The sequence below is a fragment of the Cotesia glomerata genome, linkage group LG5, assembly GCF_020080835.1.
Source record: "Cotesia glomerata isolate CgM1 linkage group LG5, MPM_Cglom_v2.3, whole genome shotgun sequence".
Taxonomy (NCBI): domain Eukaryota; kingdom Metazoa; phylum Arthropoda; class Insecta; order Hymenoptera; family Braconidae; genus Cotesia; species Cotesia glomerata.
In genome coordinates, this window is record NC_058162.1 from 17,053,755 (window position 1) to 17,078,238 (window position 24,484).

At 32.3% G+C, this 24,484-nt stretch overlaps 1 protein-coding gene across 4 annotated transcripts in view; it reads left to right on the top strand.

The window, feature by feature from the left end:
• LOC123266355 overlaps window positions 1-24,484 on the top strand; it is a 214,096-nt gene that overhangs the window by 52,822 nt on the left and 136,790 nt on the right. For all 4 annotated transcript variants that reach the window (XM_044730594.1, XM_044730593.1, XM_044730591.1 and 1 more), the window contains 3 exons: window positions 1,530-1,576; window positions 2,132-2,274; window positions 2,570-2,731. In XM_044730594.1, coding sequence (XP_044586529.1) covers window positions 1,530-1,576; window positions 2,132-2,274; window positions 2,570-2,731 — 352 coding nt within the window. The remainder of the gene's footprint in view (window positions 1-1,529; window positions 1,577-2,131; window positions 2,275-2,569; window positions 2,732-24,484) is intronic.

Here is a 24,484-nt window from a genome sequence, read left to right on the forward strand (position 1 = left end):
AAGACACAACTAACTGTATGACTAACTAGTTTCTATAGCTAACGTAGTCACACATATTTACTTACACATTCAGACATGCAAGCATCTTCGTTGGAACGCACTTGACTTGACACTAGTGCTCTCTCTCTAACGCATAAGAGGACGTTATTTTAATTAATAATTAATTATCTATGCGTCCGATTAAAAAATGGCTACGGACTTTTCGTCTCAGAATTATTTTGTTCATCAAATGCTACAATGGCGTCCGTTACTTCTGGGACACTCTGTATATATATATATATATATACGATATTACGCGGCTTATCCGGACGATAGCGTCTCTAATTCATAATGGATCTTTTCCAAACTCAACACACTCAATTTTCAGACGAATACCAAGGCCAAGTTCAAAGATGAGTTTAATCGGTCAAATAGTTCAGAAATTACAGGGTTTCAAAATTTTTTAAATCATAAAATTTCATTTTTTGACAGATTCTTCCCCGTTAACTTTTTAATGAAATAACTTATCGAATTTTTGTATATTGCATATTAAACCTCATTAAACGAGCTTTAATTTTCATATCATTTCATTCTCCTCAACTTAAAATAACCTATTCGTCTGTAGGTTTTTAATGAAATCTCACTCTTGCAGACGTTTTTTTGATTGATTTGTCCAATACATCTCATAAAAAACTATTCATATTTTTATCCTTATTCTCAATGAATTTTTGTTTTGTATACAATCCTATTAGTTTTTTTTTTCTATTTATTATGAAATCTACTTCCATTTCGGCTGCCGAATGGCCTTTTTTAATTAAGGAACAGATCAATTTTGAGTCAAGTGTTTTGATTCTATAAAGGATAAGATATTCGGACACTGAGCGTGAGTCTAACGTAGATGTAAGAAATATTTTGTCCTGCTATTGGTTGAAAAAAATATTATATTCACACTAAACGCACACTCAATGTTCACATGTCCTCAGCCATTTCTGAAAGTTATGATTATTTGAAATTAAAACAATACTTTTCACCTATGAAAAATAAAATCTGAGGCAGGCACCGTTGTAAATATCGATTTAAGGTAGTTGGTGCGTGACAGGCATATCAAAAGGAAATTATGAAATTTTTTCTATCGAAAGATAAATATATTAATAATTCACCACCAAAATTTCAGATCAATTCACTACACCGTTTTTGAGTAATTAATTTTCGAAATTGCATTTTTTACACGTAGAGGTATAGAGAGATGGTAAAGTTAGTATGAAATCTTTTTACATCACTCGAGTGGTACGGAAGATTTCATACTTACTTTACCATCTTTCTATACCTTATACGTTTAAAAGATGCAATTTCGAAAGTTAATTACTCAAAAACAATGTGGTGAATTGATCTAAAATTTTGGTGGTGAATTATTAATATGTTTATGTTTCGATAGAAAAAATTTCGTAATTTTCTTATGATATGCCTGTCACGCAGCTACTATCTTGAAGAAACTAAACAATTTTATCCTATAAATTCATTTGTTTGTATATTATTTAATTTTGTTGCAGTTGTTTGAGTCCAAGATCTGCTTTCTTTTACGAATTTCCGCCAAATGGTAAGGAAACTTTTCTTCTAATTATAAGTGCATTTTTATAAAAACCGATTATCTTAAGACCTGGAATGTCACCAAAGATTTATAAAATTTTTTTAATTATAAAATGAATGAGTTGCTTTAGCGTTACAATACTTATCGCTAAAGACAACTTATCGATACATATAGTAAGACGGATCGTGAAATATTTCAGGCAATTCTACTACAAGTCATGCATCAGCATCTTTAAAAAATTTTTCGTGCAAGCTTATCAGATTTATCGTTTGTATGATTTTCAAAATCGTAATTAAAAATTTATTTGAAATACGTTTGTACAATTCTTCAAATTAAACTTCTATAAATTCATCATAAAATTGTTTTGAGAAATTTATCTTGCTGTAATAAATTAAACTTTCGGAAAATTCATGAAGATAAAAAAGATATGTTATTTTTAAATGTTAACTCATATTTAGCGAGGGAATAGATTATAAAAAATGAATTGGATTAATTTTAACTGTGAATTCCATACAATGAAATTGATATATTCAATTTATTAAATTTCGTACATTGGTATTGCAGAACAAGACCAGAATACCAATAAAAAAAAGACAACTTTCTCTCGGCTGTTAAAAGGTCTGAAAACACATAAAAAAGAAAAGCAGAACCAGGCACAAGCTTCACCAAAACACAGCAGTCATATGAAATTAGGTGTTCCTCAAAGGGTACGTTAAAAAATTTTAAGACTTTATAATTCATAATGTTATTCACATTCAGTGAACTATCTAAAAGTCATTGTTTTCAAAGTACAATTGATAATATCAAATTTAAAATTTTTTTCTATTGTGGAATGAAAGGAAAAACAACCAAAACAGTTATATTTTTAATAATCTAATGACTTATATGCCATAACTTAAATCATAAATTTATAGCTCCTTAGTATTGCTTTTAAAATTATTTATAACTATTATGTAAAGAATTAATTAATTTTTTTCTATTTCCTTTGATTCTGAATTTCAGATAGATACACCAGATAGTGTACTTCAAAGTGGACTTGATTTAGGTCCTGAAATTAGCCATGCTGTTCTTCGTTCTATGGTAGATCCTAAAGATTATGACAGACTGAGATATTTTCAAATGAATAGTGGTCAATCTAATAGTTTTGAGGAAACAATACACCGGGTAAGTTTTTCACACAATTTTTTAAGTGACCGTGGCGCAATGACCTTTTGAAACTATAAATCAGAGTATTCGATATTCGATTATTAAAAATTAGTTAAATAATTTTAGACAGAGATTGAGTGAAAATTATGTTATCACTGCAGTGCGATTGTTTCGAAAAAAAAATATTAGACAATAAGTTACTCTTTATGAGTAACCCTTTTAATAATTAATTACAATGAAAGAATACAGTTGCTTAAAGTTTCTTAATGAATCTGTACAGTTGAATAAAATTATAGAATATTATTGTCAATCATGTACTGTTACGTCCAAGAAAAATTAATAGTTTTATATTTTTTTTTTATTCATTGGATAAATATTTCCCTTTTACGACAAAATTTTATCTTGGGAATTTCCGGGACCATTGCTAGGTAATAAGTTATTTTTAAGCTTGAAGTTTTTTCTATCTCGAATTTCAAAAAGGTTCTTTAATTTTAACATTATCCAGATGCATTTTCTCTTTTTCTTAGAACTATAAAACTAAAAATAAAAATATATAGTAAAACCTTTTTAGAAAATGCATCGAACCTAAGCCTAAGCCTACCAGGGCAATAAAATACTCATTAAGAGACCCATAAAAAGGGACTAAAATTTTATGAACTTTTGAAACCCTACACTTTATTATATCCAGATGTGTGTTTAAGATAACAAAATTTATTTTTAATCTTCGTTCTTTTCTTTGACAAACAATTTATTTAACAAAAATTTTATTAAACAGACAACTTATAATATTCTTAAATATCACCGACAAAAATTTATCTAAACAAAAAATTATCAGCATTAAAATTATTTTTCGATAAATTAAACAAATAAATTTCAAAGAAATATCTATTACTCTCAAAACTTTTTAATCTCTAACGACAAATAAATTTATCTAAAAAATAAAATCTAATATTGAGATAAAGTAAATAAATAATCTCTATCAATTAAATAATATAAAATAACGAGTTTTTGTTTTATAACGGTACTGGTCACAAAATTTTAAACAAATTAAAATTTAGAGTCAAATTAACTTTTCGATGATTATATGCAATCAACTTTACAACCTGTTGTTGTAAAATTGCAATAAATGAGAGAAGTTTTAAAATGCTATTAATAATCAAATAATGGATTCATAATTACGAACAATCATGTGTATTTTCGACCACGTGTTAAATATCTAAAGTTTCCTAATTTCATTCGCATTATTATTTCAGTTTAATGATTAACATTTTTCTATTAATTTGACAAAATATAATATATCAAAAATTATTAACAATAATAATTTTAAAATAACAAATAATGAATATTATTAAACTTTGGACCACCACGCGGTATTTGTCCAAAGATTCTAAACATTTTTCAGATTTTAACTAAAAAAATTACATACAATAACTAGCTGATACCCACCCGCTTCGCTGGGCATACAATAAAATTTTATGTTGTAACCTAGATGAAAAATATAAACAAAATGATTAATTTCAAAAAGATAATTAATATAAATTTTGAATTAGAGAAAAGTGATTGTTTATGATAACCGGTGTTAGCGAGTATTAAATATATGAGAAAAGTATTTTATTATTAATAATCAATCAATCAATGGGTCAGTTAGTCAGTAAATCTGTCATTAGACAGATTTCCGCATCACCCATGACGTACTGTGTAGTGAGATGCGTTCCCATTATAATAATGTTATCCTAAACATTTAGTCTAGACCGGATAGGTCAAATGGTAGAGTAGCCGACATGTCACCGGAAGGTTCTGGGTTCGAATCCCTGTCCGAGCTATCTGAATTTTTTCTCGCATATTCTGTAAACTCTTATTAAGAAGGTCCTTCCTATTTCTTTCTCAATCTCTTCCTCCTCCAATTATTCTGTTACGTGAATGTTGGAACGATTCACGTAATAATTATCCGTAACTCCTATTCTTTTCCGCTTCATAGTATTATTTAATTTTAAAAATGTCAATAATTTTTTAATTTTAAAAAATGTTAATAATAAAATACTTTTCTCATATATTTAATACTCGCTAACACCGGTCATCACAAACAATCACTTTTCTCTAATTCAAAATTTATATTCATTATTTTTTTGAAATTAACCATTTTGTTTATATTTTTCATCTAGGTTACACCATAAAAATTTATTGTATTCCTATCGAAGCGGGCGGGTATCAGCTAGTTATTAATAAATTCATAACAAATTAAGTGGTATTAAAAATATATTTATTATTACTCATTTTATTAGAAATTATCTTAAATCGACCGTTTTTATAATAATTTAACGATATCGTTGTAAAATTTTAGAGAAGACGCATCAGACACAATTTACCATTTTAATTTTAATCATTAAAATCAGTATAATCATTTAACAATATCAACTTGATAATATTTATGTTTAATTTATCTGTGTTATGATATAATCGAGTTCATCCTTCATGATTATTCCAATACATATAAGTTATTTCAGTTATTAATGATTTAGCTATTCTTTCTTAAAAACGTATGATTATGAATTCCTACTGTCCCAACAGTCAATCGATAAAATTTAAAATCAATCATTTTGACAGTTATTATAGCAACGGTAACCATGATAACGGTAACCATGGTAACGGCAACCATGGTAACGGTAACCATGGCAACGGTAACCACGGCAACGGTAACCATAGCAACGGTAACCATGGCAACGATAACCATGACAATGGTAACCATGGCAAAGGTTGATTAGCGTGGGTGGTTGTAGGGGTGTTGAGTTCGATAATTTACGGGTGCCACTGATGGTTTCTTAGATTAGAGGGTCAAAATGATATTTCGCTCCCAAAAAGAGAGAGATATAGGGAAGGGGAAAGATTATAGGGCACGGGAGGGAGGAGAAGAATGAGAGGGAGGGGAGGGAGGGCATATGTGATGGTAGACGAAAAATTCATTTTGGCTAGGAATTGCGTAAAATCCGTTCTTAGTGAGCGTCTACATCACGAATGGAGTAACTATGCTAAATTTCAAGTCAATCGGGCGAATAGTTTCGGAGATCTCGTGATGAGTGAGTGGTATTTCGCTTATATATATATAGATTATCTTAAATCGACCGTTTTTATAATAATTTAACGATATCGTTGTAAAATTTTAGAGAAGACGCATCAGACAATAATTTACCATTTTAATTTTAATCATTAAAATCAGTATAATCATTTAACAATATCAACTTGATAATATTTATGTTTAATTTATCTGTGTTATGATATAATCGAGTTCATCCTTCATGATTATTCCAATACATATAAGTTATTTCAGTTATTAATGATTTAGCTATTCTTTCTTAAAAAACGTATGATTATGAATTCCTACTGTCCCAACAGTCAATCGATAAAATTTAAAATCAATCATTTTGACAGTTATTATAGCAACGGTAACCATGATAACGGTAACCATGGTAACGGCAACCATGGTAACGGTAACCATGGCAACGGTAACCACGGCAACGGTAACCATAGCAACGGTAACCATGGCAACGATAACCATGACAATGGTAACCATGGCAACGGTTGATTAGCGTGGGTGGTTGTAGGGGGGTTGAGTTCGATAATTTACGGGTGCCACTGATGGTTTCTTAGATTAGAGGGTCAAAATGATATTTCGCTCCCAAAAAAAGAGAGAGATATAGGGAAGGGGAAAGATTATAGGGCACGGGAGGGGAGGAGAAGAATGAGAGGGAGGGGAGGGGAGGGCATATGTGATGGTAGACGAAAAATTCATTTTGGCTAGGAATTGCGTAAAATCCGTTCTTAGTGAGCGTCTACATCACGAATGGAGTAACTATGCTAAATTTCAAGTCAATCGGGCGAATAGTTTCAGAGATCTCGTGATGAGTGAGTGGTATTTCGCTTATATATATATAGATAGATAATAAGAATTTTTCCTATTCTTTAAATAAAAATAAATTGTTAAACATAGTTTTATAAATGAATGTAATTTTCAATGTACATGTTAGTGTATGTGTGGGTGCGTACGCACATAGGCTAACATTTTGGGCGGGACTAGCCGCTTTTTCTTGAGAAAATGGATTAAGAAAGGGAACAGACCCCGGAAAACTGTTTCCTGATTGGATGCAGTTTTCCCCCAAAAATTATGTCCACTTCGAAACAATCGTGGACATAAAAGGGCCTTGTTCACCCGAAAAATTGGAGTTCGTCTTCAGAAGTCACAAGTGTTCTCACACTTATTTTACCTACCGACATTAGTCCCGACTAACAATTAGTACAGCGTCCTCACACTTAAAGTAAATTTTCAGCAATAAAATTTAAATTAAATTTTAAAAGTTAGAGTCAGTGAAAATCAAATACCAAAGCTGAAATCTTATAATTATATACCAGGTACCGTAATTCTAATATTATATTCTTAATTTGATTTCCAATCTTATGAAGAAAAAACCTATTTTGTATCAGAATTTGTAAGTTGAAATCATTAATATACTTTATAATTAAAAAAGAAAACGCCAATCCGTATTATTTTACTTTAAAACCTAATACTCAACACGATCCCGGTCTATAGGCTGAGAAGCTAGGACCAAAAATAAATTTAATTAATTTGTCCAAATTCTGGACGTAACAGTACTTTATTTCAAAAAAGTAAAAATCCGTTATATGATGTGAAAAAGACATCACTGTCGATGTCTTATATTACTGATAGATAATTTTCAAATAAGTATGGTCTCGTGGTGATTTTGCAAAATCGTGGGTAGGTACTACCCATATAACAATCTTTATCATGGCTTGCACGAGAGCAATTACTTCTGTCACTCTATCCCTCCTCTATCCCTCCTCAAGCTATGCGCAAGCATCTGCTGCGAATTTCTAAAGGACAAAATGCATTGAAAAAAAATTAGGAAAACGGTTGACCCTGAAGGCCATCCCTGCAACTTCCCGCTAATTCCATACTTAGGCGCTTAAAATTGCACCAATGACGTTTTTGAGCTCTTCGAGCTCAAAAATACAATTTATGGGTTATTTTGAGCTCTCCGAGCTCAAAGAGATTGCTTTTCTATGCTTTAAAGCACTTCGAGCTCAAAAGTCTAATAGAGATTTGATAAGACACTATTTCTTGAATTTTTAAACCGCAATAACTTTTGAATGAATAAACCGATTTTTACGTGGTTAGAAGCATTCGACGCAGTTTTTTAAGCCTCACAAAGAATCTTAAATTTTGAATTGATCGCGCTAGTAATTTTGGAGTTATTCTGAAAAAACATTTTTTTCGGTTTTCTTTCGTTCACGATATCTCTCGAACGAATCAACCGATTTTGACCGGACTGGTAGCGATCAACGTGGTTTTTTGAGGTTAAGAGCTGATTAGTTTTTGGAATTGAACCTTTTAGCCGTTTAAAAGTTATTCCAAAAAAACCACATTTGAAAAAATTTTTTTTTTCAGTTTTTTTAAGATTTCTCAAAATCTATTGATCTGAATCGGTCCAAATAGTTTTCAAAATCTAAGTTTGGTCAAGCCCTTTCGAATGGCACCAACCGCGATGAAATCGATCAAGCCGTTCAAAAGTTATAAGCGATTCACATACTTTCACACACATACACACACACACACACACACACACACACACACACACACACACACACACACACACACACACACACACACACACACACACACACACACATACAGACACCGTGACAACCTCGCGGGGATAGTCAGGGAAGCTTCCTGTGACCGTCAAACGTCGAGATCTGATGAAAACTCGATTTTTGCAAAACGGGGTTAAAACAATAACTTCCCGATTTTTGAAAATCTTCGATTTTATTAGCGGGAAGTAAATAAAAGACTAATATGTATCGTGTATCTTGCGCAGATCTTGAGAAAATCATGCGTAAATGTTTATTGTAAAACACTGTTGCAAAAAATGCATCAAAAGCTTTTTGAATGGACCGCGTTGAAAATATTTTTAATATTCTTGCGTATAATATCACGAATAATTTATAAATAATTCTTGAATCGAGTCCTTGTTACAAGATTTTGTGCAAGACACATACGTAGAATAAAACTCTAGTACCTATGAGTTCAGCAAAAGACTCTGACAATAATCTTGCTCAAGCACAGGCTACTTGGGTAACATAGACGATTCCATGGATGGTGAAAGAGACAGCATAAATTCGTGGATCACCTCATAAAGGACCAAGTTCAGATATCTTCAGACAAGTGACGTAAGCTTCAATAAAATTCGTTCGTGAGCTATTTTTGTATTTGTCAATTGAACCTAAAACACTTTGACGTGCGTTTAAGAACTATATCTTTTGCATCAACTATCTAAGCAATAAATACGCTGCTAGTAAATGACATATAAAGGTATTTAGTGTCACTAAGAGAACCAATAAGTAACTACGCAGTTTAGTAGCAGTTTCACAATCAATTCCATACAGAAAGTAAAAAAAAAACACTATTCAGCACTGCTGCTGCTACTGTTCAACTCAATAAATTGATATTACTTTATTCACTATGAACGACCATTAATCACTAAAGAACCGTATTTTCAACGCGCTAAGTCATTGGTTACATACTGAGCACTAATTACTACGACATAAAAAAAAATTACAGCCATAATGTTGATTAACCTTGGTTCTGAGTTATTACCAATAAATTGTATTTAAACATTTCATTATGTAGTTTCAGAAATGCTTATACTACGACTTTACGTGGCATCACCATCATAACTCTTCATCTATCTAATTAAGGTTATTGATCATTTGCTTAAGAAAGCTACTATCGCTCAAGCACTTGGAATAACTTGAACTTGGGTGCCCGTCATGAACAACTCGGTCCAGTACAACTCCGGTCAAAACAACTCACCCAATATAACTCCCGGCAAAAACAACTCCGGACGAAATAACTCCTGACATAATAACTTTATGCCAAAATAACTCGGTACAAAACAACTCATGACAAAAATAAATCCGGAGGAAAATTACTCCTGACATAAAAGAAATAATTTTTGGGGGTCCAGGGGCGAAGCCCTGGCGGGGGCTGGGAAACGGGGGTTGGGGGGCAGAGCCCCTCATTTTAATTAATTAACTTTTATTAATTTAATTAATTTTATATATTAGACTTAATTATTTTAATTAAAAAATTCTTGGGGTCCAGGGGCGCAGCCCCGGGGGTTGGTGTTGGTTTTACAATGATGATGATGATGATGATGATGATGATGATGATGATGATGATCGTTTTGTTCGGAGTTATTTTGGATGTGAGTTGTTTCGTCTGGAGTTGTTTTAGTCCTGAGTCATTTCGTCCGGAGTTATTAAAGTCAGAGTTGTATTGTCTGAGTTGTTTTGACCTAGCAACTCTAACTTGACTTAATGCAGTCATTTGGCCAAATCATTTATTTCCACATACTCCATCAGATTCAACATCAAAAGTTAATCTACAAGCTATATTTGACATAATTGTGTTTTTGTCAGCTTAATATCAGAGTACAGATAAGAAGAAGTGCTAATAACTGCGAACACTCAATTAATACTTTAGATCACAATAATTGAGCGAGTAGTTAAACGAACTCATAATTCTAAAGTTTCCGCATGAAAAGACGTCCGTAAGTAGCAATTTTCCGTTCCGATCAAACAAACCGCTTATCATAAGGATAGCTTATAATAGTCCTAAGGAGATTTTCTATATAAGGAGCAACTTAGAAAATTCACGACTGCTATCAAATCTAAAAAATACAGCTATTCCAACTCATAAATCCATACATATCATAGACAAAAACGTCTAGATGGATTACGCTCGTCATAAATACGATTAACAAGATTTGGAGATGTGGTAATTGCTTTAGGTAATGCTCGAATCGCCGTTTTGGTCTATGTCTAACCTTTCAGACTAAGTTTTACTGTTGTGAGTCGCTATTTTACGGATGTTTTCATAAATGCATTTGAAAAAAAAATTAATCATTATGAAGACGCAAAGAAAATTGTTTAAAGTTCAAAAGTAATACTTGACCATGTGTTGAAAAAAAAAAAACATTAGAAAATAAACAAATAATTGCAGTCACAAAAATAAAATCAAAATGGAGTCATTTAATATCTAGTTCAATTTGGCCAGAGTTAAAAGTTGCCATAGAATCAGCCGAACGTGGCTACTTTTCTATTCTACTTAGATGCAATAATCATTATACAAGCAAAATTTTCAAACTGATAAAATATTTGATTTTGATTAAATCAAATTTAGTTCCAGCTATGATATTCTTTACCATTTATATGTAAGGATGCTTTTTTGTTACTATCGTAATTATCACCATCATTGTTAAATTAGCTGTTATATGTCTTTAACAAAAGGTCCTAAAATATATCAATACGTTTAATTCAGAATTATCTAAAAATCAAAAATATTATCAGTTTTCACTAAAAATTTTTTCTTGATATGAACTATAAAAATTTAACAAACTTCTTTAAATAAAGTGGTCATTCCGTCCCAAATCGACAAATTTTTTACCCGACTAAAAAAATTTTATTTTTCAACTTCTGAAGTTTCACCAAAAAAAAATAAATTAGAAGCGATTTTCGGCACATCTTGAAACTAGCGCGGATTTTTGCAGAATTAGTTGGATTTTTTTGAGTAAAAAAAAAAAATAAAAAGGGTCAAACTTCTAGAAAATAACGGTTATTTCGAAAAAACCGAAATATTTTATATATTCGGGCTTCTGAAATTTTTTAATAAAAACTACATTAAAAAACAACAATTTTCTATTTGGTGTGGTCCCAATCGGTCAATTTTTGAAAAAGTTTTAGTGATTTAAAAAAAAAGAGCGATTTTTTTCAAAAATTCGTAGCTTTTTTTGGGCTGGGTAAAAAAATCTGAAATAATTTCTAAAAATGCCTTTTGGGAGGCAAAAAAAGATAGAAAACTTTGAGTAAAATCGAAGGGGGTCTGGTAAAAAATTTGTCGATTTGGCATGGAATGACCCATATAATTTTGTATAATTATATGAAGTTATGGGTCATTCCACCAAATAAGAACATTTTTACGGGGCGACCCTCGCAAATTATGTTTAAAATTTATGGAGGTGTTCTCTATAATAAGAAATAAATTCCTTACAAGTTTCAGCCCTTAATATGCAGCGGTTCTGGAGTTATGATTTTTTGAAATTTTGAAAAAAAATTTTTTTTAACTTTTTTATTAATTTTTCTGATGAGGAAAACTTTTTTATTAAAATCCATGAAAAATCTTATCTTATCGGAAAAATTCTCAGCTTTTGAATGAAAATATCCATTTCATCATAAACACATCAGAAGATCCTTTGAAATCCAATTAAAGTGGAAAAATTGATTTTTCTCGGTGTGCGGTGCAAGGTACATCCAATTTGACTTTTTTAACTTCCCGCTAAAAATCTCAGATTTTCAAAAATCGGGAAGTTATTGTTTTCACCCCATTTTGTAAAAATCGAGTTTTCATCAGATCTCGACGTTTGAAGGTCACAGGAAGCTTCCTGATCCCCGCGAGGTTGTCACTATGTCTGTATGCATGTTTGTTTGTGTGTGTGTGTGTGTGTGTGTGTGTGTGTGTGTGTGTGTGTGTGTGTGTGTGTGTGTGTGTGTGTGTGTGTGTGTGTGTGTGTGTGTGTGTGTGTGTGTGTGTGTGTGTGTAAGTATGTGAATCACTTATAACTTTTGAACGGTTGAACCGATTTCATCGCGGTTGGTGCCATTCGAAAGGGCTTCGCCAAACTTGGATTTCCTGAGAATTTGAACCGATTCGGACCGATAGATTTTGAGAAATTTTGAAAAATCTCAAAAAAAATTAGAAAAAAATCATTTTTGAAAGTGGTTTTTTTGGAATATCTTTTAAACGGCTCGATCGATCAATTTCAAAAATTAATCAGCTCTTAACGTCAAAAAACCACGCCGATCGGAGCTAATCCGGTCAAAATCGGTTGATTCGTTCGAGAGATAGCGTGAACGAAATAAAACCGAAAAAAACCGAAAAAACTGTTTTTTTCACATAACTTCGTCATTTCTTCTCGGATCGTTTTTGATGATATAGAATAATTTCAGAAGTTAAAAAACCGCGTCGATTGCCGCCAAAAACGTGGAAATCGGTTGATTAGTTCGAGAGATATCCTCGACGAAATATTTGGAAATAAGGATTTTTTCAACATAACTTCGAAATTTTTGGAATAACTTTCAAACAGCTCTACCGATCGATTCCAAAAACTAATCAGCTCTTAACATCATAAAACCACGTCGATTGCCACCAAGCTGGTCAAAATCGGTTGATTCGTTCGAGAGATATCGTGAACGAAAGAAAACCGAAAAGTGTTTTTCAGAGTTACTCCGAAATTTCTAGTTTGACCAATTGAAACTTAGAAATTATTTATAAGGCTTAAAAAACTACGTAGAATGCCGCCAACCGCGTAAAAATCGGTTCATTCATTCAAAAGTTATTGCGGTATGAACATTCAAAAAATAGTGTTCCATGAAACTTCTATCAGACTTTTGAGCTCAAAGAGCTCAAAAGCATAGAAAAGGTATCTTTTTGAGCTCGGAGAGCTTAAAACAACACACAGATTGTACTTTTGAGCTCGAAGAGCTCAAAAAAGCGGCCAGGTATTAACGGAATTAGCGGGAAGTTGCAGGGATGGCCTTTAGGGTCAACCGTTTTCCTAATTTTTTTCTGAAAGATCAGAGTTTTTTACACAGAATATATGGTTTTCACGATGTGCATATTTTTTGTTCAATCGCAATTAAATTAAACGTAATTAAAATACTTTTATTTTTAAACTTTTTTCAGATGTTCATACAGTTTTAATAAGAGCATATCCAATTTCATCATTTATCGGTAAAAGTGTGCAATGTCTGCGTACCCTTTACCGTCTTTGATAAAGAATATCGTACGTCTAACACATTTTTTTTGTCTAAATAATCATCATTCGTTATGAAAGAAAAATCAACGCCTGTAAAATTCTTGATTGCCCAGGAATTCAAATCTTGTGGTGCCAGTATATGTTTTTTATTTTCCATTTGTAATGAAGCTCTAGCAGCATGTCGTTTTACTGGACCTACAAGCCCATCGCATGGTCCTTTGCCATGGGCAGTCGCAAAAAAATGCCACTCAACGATGATTCTAAAGTCAGCATAATATTAACATAAATTATTTATTTATTTAAATACACGCAACGCCAATCGGCTATTTACATTATTATTATAATATATTTGAAATAATATCGTATAAGGGGATTTGAGCTATAATATAAATAATAATGACAAATTTTAATTTTTTATTGTAATTAGGATTGCACTTCAAGGGCGTTAATGAAAGAAAGCTAGAAATTAAATATAATAAATATTAAGCGATAGATATGATAAATGAAACTTGAGAAACTATATCCGTAAAATAGTGTTTAAATAGTTTATGTGCATTTTAGTTCATTAATATTGTATTTTTAAGCTTGGAGTAAAAGGTGCCCATAGAGTCCTCTAAGAAGTTGATACTGGAGCAGTGCTCATTGACTAGATTGGAAATTCTATTTCTCGGCCCGTGGAAGACGTAACTTCTGGAGGTCTTGGTTGTAATCAACAGCCTAGTATTTCTTAACCCTGGTCTAGGTTTGGTGAACTCAAACTGCTCGTGAATTTCTGGTGAGAGTATTAGGCCGTTAATTACCTTGTAAAAAAACGCCATGTCAGCCGCATGCCGCCGACTAAGTAAACTATTAATTTTAAATTCATTGTAAACTTCTTCCGTGGTCATGTAGGAGCCTCTTGCGTACAGATAGTACGTTATAAATTTGCAGAATTTCCTTTGGATTTTTTCCACTCTGTTGATTTGTACTTGAGTATGTGGTGACCAAATTATGCTGCAGTATTCTAGGATAGGCCGGACGAGGGTGTTGAAGAGGTGTAAATTTGTGTGTACGTCGTTGAACTCTCGGCCCGTTCTCAATATAAATCAAGCGTTTTAAACGCTTTTGATGTTATTTTATCAATGTGCTCAGTAAAGTTAAGTTTATTGTCAATTATTATACCAAGATCCTTCACTGAAGAGACATCTTTCAATTGGTGTTGATCAAGATTATATAATGGTGGATATTGAGAGTTACCACGGGAGAGACACAGAGTGACACATTTATTTTTATTTAGATTTAGTTTATTCATTGCACACCAATTGTAAAGTTCGTTGACATCACGTTGGAGACTGTTCATATCTTCAACGCCGTTGATCCTTCGGTAGATTTTTAAATCGTCTGCATAGAGAAGATACTCTGACTCGAATTTCACACCAATATCGTTGATAAATATGATAAAGAGAATCGGCCCAAGGTGTGAGCCTTGCGGAACTCCAGTAGTAGCGTAATATTCATTTGAGATGTGTCCATTCACTCGGACTTGTAGTCTTCTATCTGATAAGTAGGACCGTATCCACTCTAAGGCTTTACCTCGAACTCCGTATTGGTATAGTTTGTCAAGCAGTGTTTCATGATCAACTGTATCGAAAGCTTTGGAGAAGTCGGTATAGATAGTGTGGGTACAGAGACCTTGGTTCATTGCATCTAGGACATAATTCATATATAAGTAGAGATTGGTGGTAGTAGATCTACCGCCAACGAACCCGTGTTGCCTGGTAGATATTACATTTTGGAATGCGGAGGTAATCTGCGGTAGGACTATTTTTTCGAACAATTTGGATAATGATGACTGGATGCAGACGGGTCTGTAATTAGACACTTCACCTTTGGGTCCAGACTTGTGTATGGGGCTGATGAATGAGGCCTTCCACGCTGATGGAAATATACCTAATTCAAGTGATGTACTAAACAGGTGAGTAATCGGTTCCGCAAGTCCAGCTGCGCAATTTTTCAAGAACTGGTTAGGCAATTCGTCAGGACCTGCCCCTTTTCTTGAATCAAGCTTCCTCAGTTGCTTGTAGACATCATCATATCTTACGTTCAGTTTGGAGAGATTAACATCTTGTTCAGAGATACCAATGTGAGTTGTCGCAGTTTGGCCGCTGATGGTGTCAGGCAAATAAGGGGTGACAGGTTGGAAGGTGTTCTTAAAAAAGGAAGCAAATAAATTGCTTACTTCCTGACCGTCATTGGCTATTGTGTTATTCCAGCTCATTGTAGAAGGAATATCAGTGTCACTCTTTCTTTTGTTCTTGATGAAGCTCCAGAAATCAGTGGCGTTCAATTTAATCTTTTGTTCAGTTTTAATTATATAATTATTGTAACAATTATTGCTAATGTTTTTACATTCCTGCCTTAGCTTACGAAAAGTGTTGTAATGATATTTGGAATTAGTTTTTTTATACTTAGTATGAGCTGTCTTTTTTTCCTTTATTTTTTTTATCAGTTCATTTGAGAACCAGGTGGGGTAGTTATTCGGCCTTTTGTGATGTACAGGTATGTATAGCGCGATCCCTTCGTCAAGTTTATTATAGAACCAGTTGATTTTATCATCCAGAGCTTCAATTTCAAATAATTCAATCCAGTTGCAGGACATATAATATTCATTTAACCCGGCGTAGTTTGCTTTATTGAATAGTAATTTACGAGAGTTGTTTTGCTTGAGATTGGCCTGGGTGTTGACTAGTATGCTTAGTGCTGGGTGATAATTGTCTTCACTGATAAGAGGATCTGCTTTGTTGACTTTGACATCTATATCGCTAAAACAAAGGTCCAGAAATTTATTATTATTATTATAGATTGTGTTGAGTTGTTGACAGTTGACGAGGTTCATCTCGCTGAATAACGTGTTCTCGCAGCTAGCTTGAGGATAGCTGCTGGGTAAATTATAGTCGCCCAGTATGATTATTTTGCACTTTGGATATTTATTTTTTAAAAATAATACAGTATCTGTGTGATTAATATAGGTATCAAGTGGTGATAGGGGCGGAAGATAGACACACCCGATGATGATGTCACTTTCAGTACACCTAACTCTAATAAAGATCTGTTCGATATCACTGTCATTAGTTTCTATTAACTCCGCTGTAATACTTCTTTTTACTGCAATTAAGACACCACCACCACGTTTTCGATCACTTGTTAAGTTGTCTCTGTCTTTTCGGAAAATCACGAAGGCCTTGTCCATGATTTCCCCAGAGGAGATGGATTCATTTAACCAAGTTTCACTTATACAAATAACGTCCCCACTGTAGCAAGCTGTCGAGGTTAAGAAAAGTTTGAGTTTAGTTCTTAAACCTCTTGTGTTTTGATAATATATATTTACTTTAGGTTTCCTTATTTTTCTTCCTGGACGGACGAAAATTCTGTTTATTAACGATCTTAGGCACACCATTTACGTATTTGATTGTTTTATTATTATCTCCACCCTGGGTGAGATCATCGAGCTCGGTGCGGAGCGTGCTCAGATGCAATTGTTGTGCCTGAGTTAAGCTAGGTTTAAATCTTATGTTAGGGTTGTTAGCAGGTCTGGATCTCAAGATGGTCCTGGCTGCTGCAACAGTGGGAGCATAGAGCAGAACTGGACGAGTTTTACCTTGAGCAGGCTTACCGAGGCGACGGAGTTTGATGTCGGGAACGATGTCTGACAATTCCTCAGGGATTATTGCTGCAACACTGTCAATATCGTCTTGACGGCGGTCAGTGCCGACAGGTTCCTTTGACTCCGGAATGTTTAGTATGATGACCTGAGATTCTCGTTTCTTGCGTTCGTTTATTTCAGCGATGACACTGTTTGGATCATCAGGAAGTTTATTAATGGTCGTAAGTTTATATTCAATATCGGTGATTCTTTTGTCAAATAATTTTTGTTGATGTGTGAGGTTTTTATTTTGCTCAGCAAATTTATTTAGGTCGGTGCGAATTCCCGTTACATTCTTTTCAATTTTTTCGATTTTTTCCTTAAATGGGGAGAAATATTTTTCGAAAATTTTCTCCATTTCACTTCTGCTAGTTGACAAAGTGGGCTCGTCATCGTCATCTGACTCGTTCTCACCCACAATAATGCTAACCTCAAAAACACAGTCGTTACACTTCCAACTTGTAGAACCTTTTTTCCGATATTCAGCGTAATAAATGTTGAACTCCGTATTACTTAATTTACTACATTTTTTATGATACCACTTTTTACATTGACAACAACCAATACAGCTGGTTTTTGCTCTAATTTGCTTAGTGCAACTTTCACATGTGTGTTTACAATCCGCCATATTTTATTTTTCTTAATTAAATTAGTAAATGTTTTTTTATTTTTAAATTGCTGAGGTGCTCCATCTGAGAAGTAAAAAATCTTTTCAATAACAGTAAATTTTTCTCTTAAAAAAGAAATCAATTGTTCTTGAAATAAATAAATCAAAACTGTGTCATGTTTAAGGCAATCTGAGATACCAACTAAGCCTAAATGCTTAATAGTATCATTTTCGTTTTAGTAAACCAACATTTGAAGTATAGTAGCTTGGTCATTATTTCAATGATAGCCTTGAGCAGCTTCCTGCACAACAAACCCAATTTTCTACCAAGTTAAAAACTACTGCTAATTCACCACTTTTCAAATTTAATTTCGCATTAGGGAAAAACCGACTTTGTATTTTTACTATAAAGTCATGTTTTAAAAGTTTCTCAAGTTGCGTCGCTAAGGTACACGGAAAAAAATTTCTGGGAAAATTTACGATACAACTATTGTAAAGCTGGACTATACTTTTATTACTATTAATTGTCAAATATTTTAGAAGAAAAAATACTATTTATTCATGATAAAATACGATATTACTATTGTAAAAAGTAAGAGATGAAAATTTCCAGTGCTGCCTCTGTATCTTTTCAATAGAACTATAGCAAATTTTACAATAGTTGAATTGGAATGTTTCTCAATTAGTTTGAGTGATGGCCGTGCACAGCGCTAGACTTCGAGTTTATGTAAATGTTAAAGGATATGCTTCTTAGTTCATCTCAGATAGCGTAGAGGGACAGTCTCTGGCTACCAACACAGAGTTCTGGGTTCGATTCCCAGATAGCACGAAAATGTCGCTCTCTTTTTCGATTACTGTACAGGTACCAATTAGTCCAACCTTCTATCTCTCTCCCTCCTTAATATTTCTTTAAAAAAAACCAACTATAAATTTTTACAATAGTTGAATTGTAAAGTTCACAAACACATATTGTTTAATTTGCTCTATAGTATTCGACTTTTTACGACTCTTGCTAGTCTTATTTGTTGGATAAAATTTACAATAGTAGATCGTAAAAATTACTAAATGAGAAGTATAGTCCACTGTTACTATTTTATTTAGTAAAAATTACAATAGTAAAATAGTAAAAACTCCTTCAATTTTCTTTCCGTGTATCAATAAAGTCATCGGAATCCGAAATAACGTTTACAATGGTACATCGATCGGTTGATGTCCACATTTTAATTTTAAATTCGATTTCATTTACATCAAATTCTTTAAACGATGGATGAAAGTAATTAATGATTTCTTCATTGTTTGGACATCTATTACAACTTCTCGAGAAGCACGATTCCGTTGGATTATTACAAATCAATTTATTCAATAAATTTTTATAAATTGATTAAGTTTCCATAATCCAATCAGTATTTCTCGCAAATTTTGGAAAATTACATCCTAAATAAGAAAATGGAATCGTAGTTGTGAACGCCATCTGCATTGTATAAACTCAATTTTTTAACGAGCAGTTTGAAATTTTTAATATTTAACAGAAAATTATTTTACTATCCCGAATAATCGTATAACGCTTAGCCGATATAACGTTTAATTTAATTGTGATTGAACAAAAAATATGCACATCGTGAAAACCATATATTTTGTGTAAAAAACTCTGATCTTTCAGAAAAAAAAGTCAAATTGGATGTACCTTGCACCGCACACCGAGAAAAATCAATTTTTTCACTTTAATTGGATTTCAAAGGGTCTTTTGATGTGTTTATGATAAAATGGATATTTTCATTCAAAAACTGAGAATTTTTCCGACAAGATAAGATCTTTCGTGGATTTTAATAAAAAAGTTTTCTTCATCAGAAAAATTAATAAAAAAGTTAAAAAAAAATTTTTTTCAAAATTTCAAAAAATCATAACTCCAGAACCGCTGCATATTAAGGGCTGAAACTTGTAGGGAATTTATTTCTTATTATAGAGAACACCTTCATAAATTTTAAACATAATCCGCGAGGGTCGCCCCGTAAAAATGTTCTTATTTGGTGGAATGACCCTTATATATAATTTTTCCAGTGGTGTTGCAGATAATTCTTTATAATTGCGTCGAATTTTTATACAAAATCACAAAAACCTTAATGTAAAGTTTTATACAACTTATATATAATTCCATATGAAACAGATATAACTTTTTTTACTTGGTGGAGTCGAAAAAATGAACTTAGATAAGCTTAAATTCATTGTTTTAGTATAGCAGTTAAGTTCATTTAAGTTAATTTTTTCAACTCGGGAGAACGTGCAGACACTTTGATAGTTCTGTTTTCTCTAAACATAACGTACTCCAATATATATCTACTAGCCGTGAACACCCGCTTCACTGAGTTATTTTTAATAGAACAGTTATTTGTTAATATTTAAATTTTTTATGATGTTTTAAAAGTTTCTAAAACAATCCAACATATTTTCGACTGATAAGAATATTGATATACGTTTTGAAGCTTTCTAATTTATTTGGAGTTACTCTAGATCATTCTAGAATTTTCTAAATCACTCTCATTCAATCAAAATGTAAACGTAGATTTTAAAACTTTCCAGACCATTCTAGAAATTTATAAAACATTCTTATTGGATTAAAATCTAAACGTAGGTTTTATAACTTCCCAGATCATTCTAGAAATTTCTGGATCATTTCAGAATTTTCTAGAACATTCTCATTCGATCAGAATCTAAACGTAGATTTTAAAACTTCCCATATCATTCTAGAATTTTCTGGAATATTCTCATTCGATCAGAGTCTAAACGAAGATTTTAGAACTTCCTATATCATTCTACAACTTCCTATATCATTCTAGACTTTCCCAGATCATTCTAGACATTTCTGAATCATTCTAGAATTTTCTAGAACATTCTCATTCGATCAGTATCTAAACGTAGATTTTATAACTTTTCATATTATTTTAGAATTTTCTAGAATATTCTCATTTGATCAGAATCTAAACGTAGATTTTAAAACTTCCCAGATCATTCTAGAAATTTTTGGATCATTCTAGAATTTTCTAGAACATTCTCAGTCGATCAGAATCTAAACGTAGATCTTAGAACTCTCCATATCATTCTAAAATATCCCAGATCATTCTAGACATTTCTGGTTCGATCGAGAATTTTCTAGAACATTTTCAGTCAATCAGAATCTAAACGTAGATTTCAGAACTCCCTCTATCATTCTAGAATTCTCTAGACCATTCTCATTCAATCAGTATCCAAACGTAGATTTAAGAACTTCTCAGATCATTTTAGAATTTTTTAGAACATTCTCATTTGATCAAAATCTAAACATAGATTTTGGATCGTACCAGATCTCTCTATAAATTTCTAGATCATTCTACAATTTTCTAAAACATTCTCGATCGATTTGAACATTGGTATACATATTAAAACTTTCTAGATTATTCCAGAAATTTCTAGAACAATCTAGACCATTTTAGACCAATGATAGTCTCACAGTTTTAAAGTTAACATCTTTCAACCCCCCTATCTTCTAGACCCTTATAATTATCAACTTGCAGCCACCATAGTGCACGATGGAAACCTTGTACTTATTGCCACATACAAACACTATTCGTCTGCGATGCGTAGTTTTGGCTGCAAAGTGAAATATCGGGACACACACCTCGAATTTTATATATATATATATATATATACAGGGTGTCCCAAAAGTCACGGACGCCATTGTAGCATCTGATAAAAAAAATAATTCTGAGACGAAAAGTCCTTAGCCATTTTTCAATTAACCGCATAGATAATTAATTATTAATTAAAAATAACGTCTTTTTATTTGTTAGAGAGAGAGCGCCAATGTCCAGTAAAGTATGTGCCAAACAAAGACACAACTAACTGTATGACTAACTAGTTTCTAGCTAATTATAGCTAATATAGCTAACGTAGTCACACATATTTATTTACACATTCACACGTGCAAGCGTCTTCGTTGGATCGCACTTGACTTGACACTAGCGCTCTCTCTCTAACGCATAAAAGGACGTTATTTTAATTAATAATTAATTATCTATGCGTCTGATTAAAAAATGGCTAGAGACTTTTCGTCTCAGAATTATTTTGTTTATCAGATGCTACAATGGCGTCCGTTACTTCTGGGACACTCTGTATATATATATGCTATATATATATATATATATATATATATATATATATATATATATATATATATATATATATATATATATATATATAAAGATATAAATAGACGTATGTCAAAAAAAAATACTCGTCTTAACGCTTTTGATATTTTTAAAAGACATTTATCTTATTTAGTGTAAAAAAAACTTGAGATAATTTTTAACTTCCCGCTAAGAAAATTGAAAATTTTCTCAAATCGAGAAGTTTTCGATTTTACCCCGTTTTGCAAAAATCGAATTCTCATCAGATCTTGACGTTCTGAAGTCCTAGGAAGCTTCCCTGACTACTCTCGCGAGGGTGTCCGTATGTCTTTATGTATTTGTGTGTGTATTCTCGAAGAGCTCAAAAGCATAGAAAAGCTACCTCTTTTAGCTTGGAGAGTTCAAAATAACACATAAACTGTATTTTTTAGCTCGAAGAGCTCAAAGTCGTTATAAGTGCAATTTTAACCCTTCGTTACTCGTGCTATAAAGGGATTCGCCGCCCAACATTACTTAACCTAATAGAATTGGTGTGAGTACGAGTGAGACACTAGAGAAAGCGTGAGTAACGAAAGGTTAAGCGCCTAGTTATGGAATTAGCGGTAAGTTGCAGGGATGGCCTTCAGGGTCAACCGTTTTCCTAATTTTTAACTTCCCGCTAAGAAAATTGAAAGTTTTCAAAAATCGGGAAGTTATTGTTTTCACCCCGTTTTTCTAAAATCGAGTTTTCATCAGATCTCGACGTTTTGAGGTCCTAGGAAGCTTTCCTGACTATTTCCGCGGTGATGTCACCGTGTGTGTGTGTGTGTGTGTGTGTGTGTGTGTGTGTGTGTGTGTGTGTGTGTGTGTGTGTGTGTGTGTGTGTGAGTAAATCTCTCATAACTTTTGAACGGATCATCCGATTCGATCGAAATAAGCGGCGTTCTGAAGAATTCTTTCGTCCCTAGAGTTCTGATACTAATTAACAGAATTTATGTAGATCAATTTTGAGAAATCTCAAAAATAAAATTTCAAAAAATTCGTTTTTTGAAATATCTTTTAAACAGCTAAACCGATCAATTTCAAAAACTAATCAGCTCTTAACCTCAAGAAACCACGTCGATTGTTACCAGCCCGGTCAAAATCGGTTTATTTGTTCGTGAGATATCGTTGTCGAAAAAAATTGAAAAAAATGTTTTTTTCAGAATTTCTATGAAATTTTTAGTCTGACCAGTTTACGCTTAAAAATTTTTTAAAGAACTCAAAAAACTGCGTTGAATGCTGTAAACCGCGAGAAAATCGGTTAATTCATTCAAAAGTTATTGCGGTTTGAAAATTCAAAAAATAGTGTTCTATAAAACTTCCATTAGCCTTTTGAGCTCGAAGAGCTCAAAAGCACAGAACAGCGATTTATATGAGCTCAGAGAGCTCAAAATTACACATCAATTATATTTTTGAGCTCGAAGAGCTTAAAAAATAAGTGAATTGTTAAGCACTTAGGTATGGAGGTAGCGGGAAGTTGCAGGGATGGCCTTTAGGGTCAACCGTTTTCCTAATTTTTTTTAATTATTTTCATCATTACAAAACGCAGTTTCCTATTGTAAATGGCTATGTAATTCGGTGTCGTTAATTTATTATAGTTGATGAAAAACTAAACAAAATCGTTACGGCTCATATGTATATATATATATATATATATATATATATATATATATATATATATATATATATATATATATATATATATATATATATTAGGGTGTGCCAAAAAGACGATATTTTTTTTTCACTCTTAGCCCAAAATATGATAGGATATGTCTAAACAAAAATTCTGTCAAAAGGCCATCTCTTAATTTCAATTTTAAGAGCTCCTTAATCGAACTTTAAGTTTTCCCATATAAATAACATGGAAAGTACGGTCTTAAACAGTATTTTACCCTGCAAGCTGTGAAGAAAATTTTTTGATAAAATGAATGATTGGACCTTTTAAGCATTAAATTTCTGAGAAAAATTTCATTGAGTCATAAATCAATCGTCATTATTTAAGTTTTACGGATCTTTGAAATTTGAATTTTTGAAAATTTTACGTTTTTGCATTTAACAGCCAAACTATTGGAGATAGAAAAAAAATTAAATAGCAATTTTGTAGTTCGTTTGATGCTCTATAACAAAGTTCTTAACAATTTTTTTGTATAATCAATAACAAAAAAGCTACAGACCTACAAAGTTTTGTTTTTATTATTTTTCACTTTTTTTCAATTGAACTATCGATGATATAGAACAAAAATTTAGTGTAAATTTTTAGTATATCAAATTTGCAACAAAATTGTATAGGTGAGATTTTTCGTATTATTGATGGTTAAAAAGTTACAGGCTCAACAAATTCTATTTTTATGATTTTTCATCTATATCATGTAGTATATCAATAATATATATAAAAATTAATAAGAAATATAA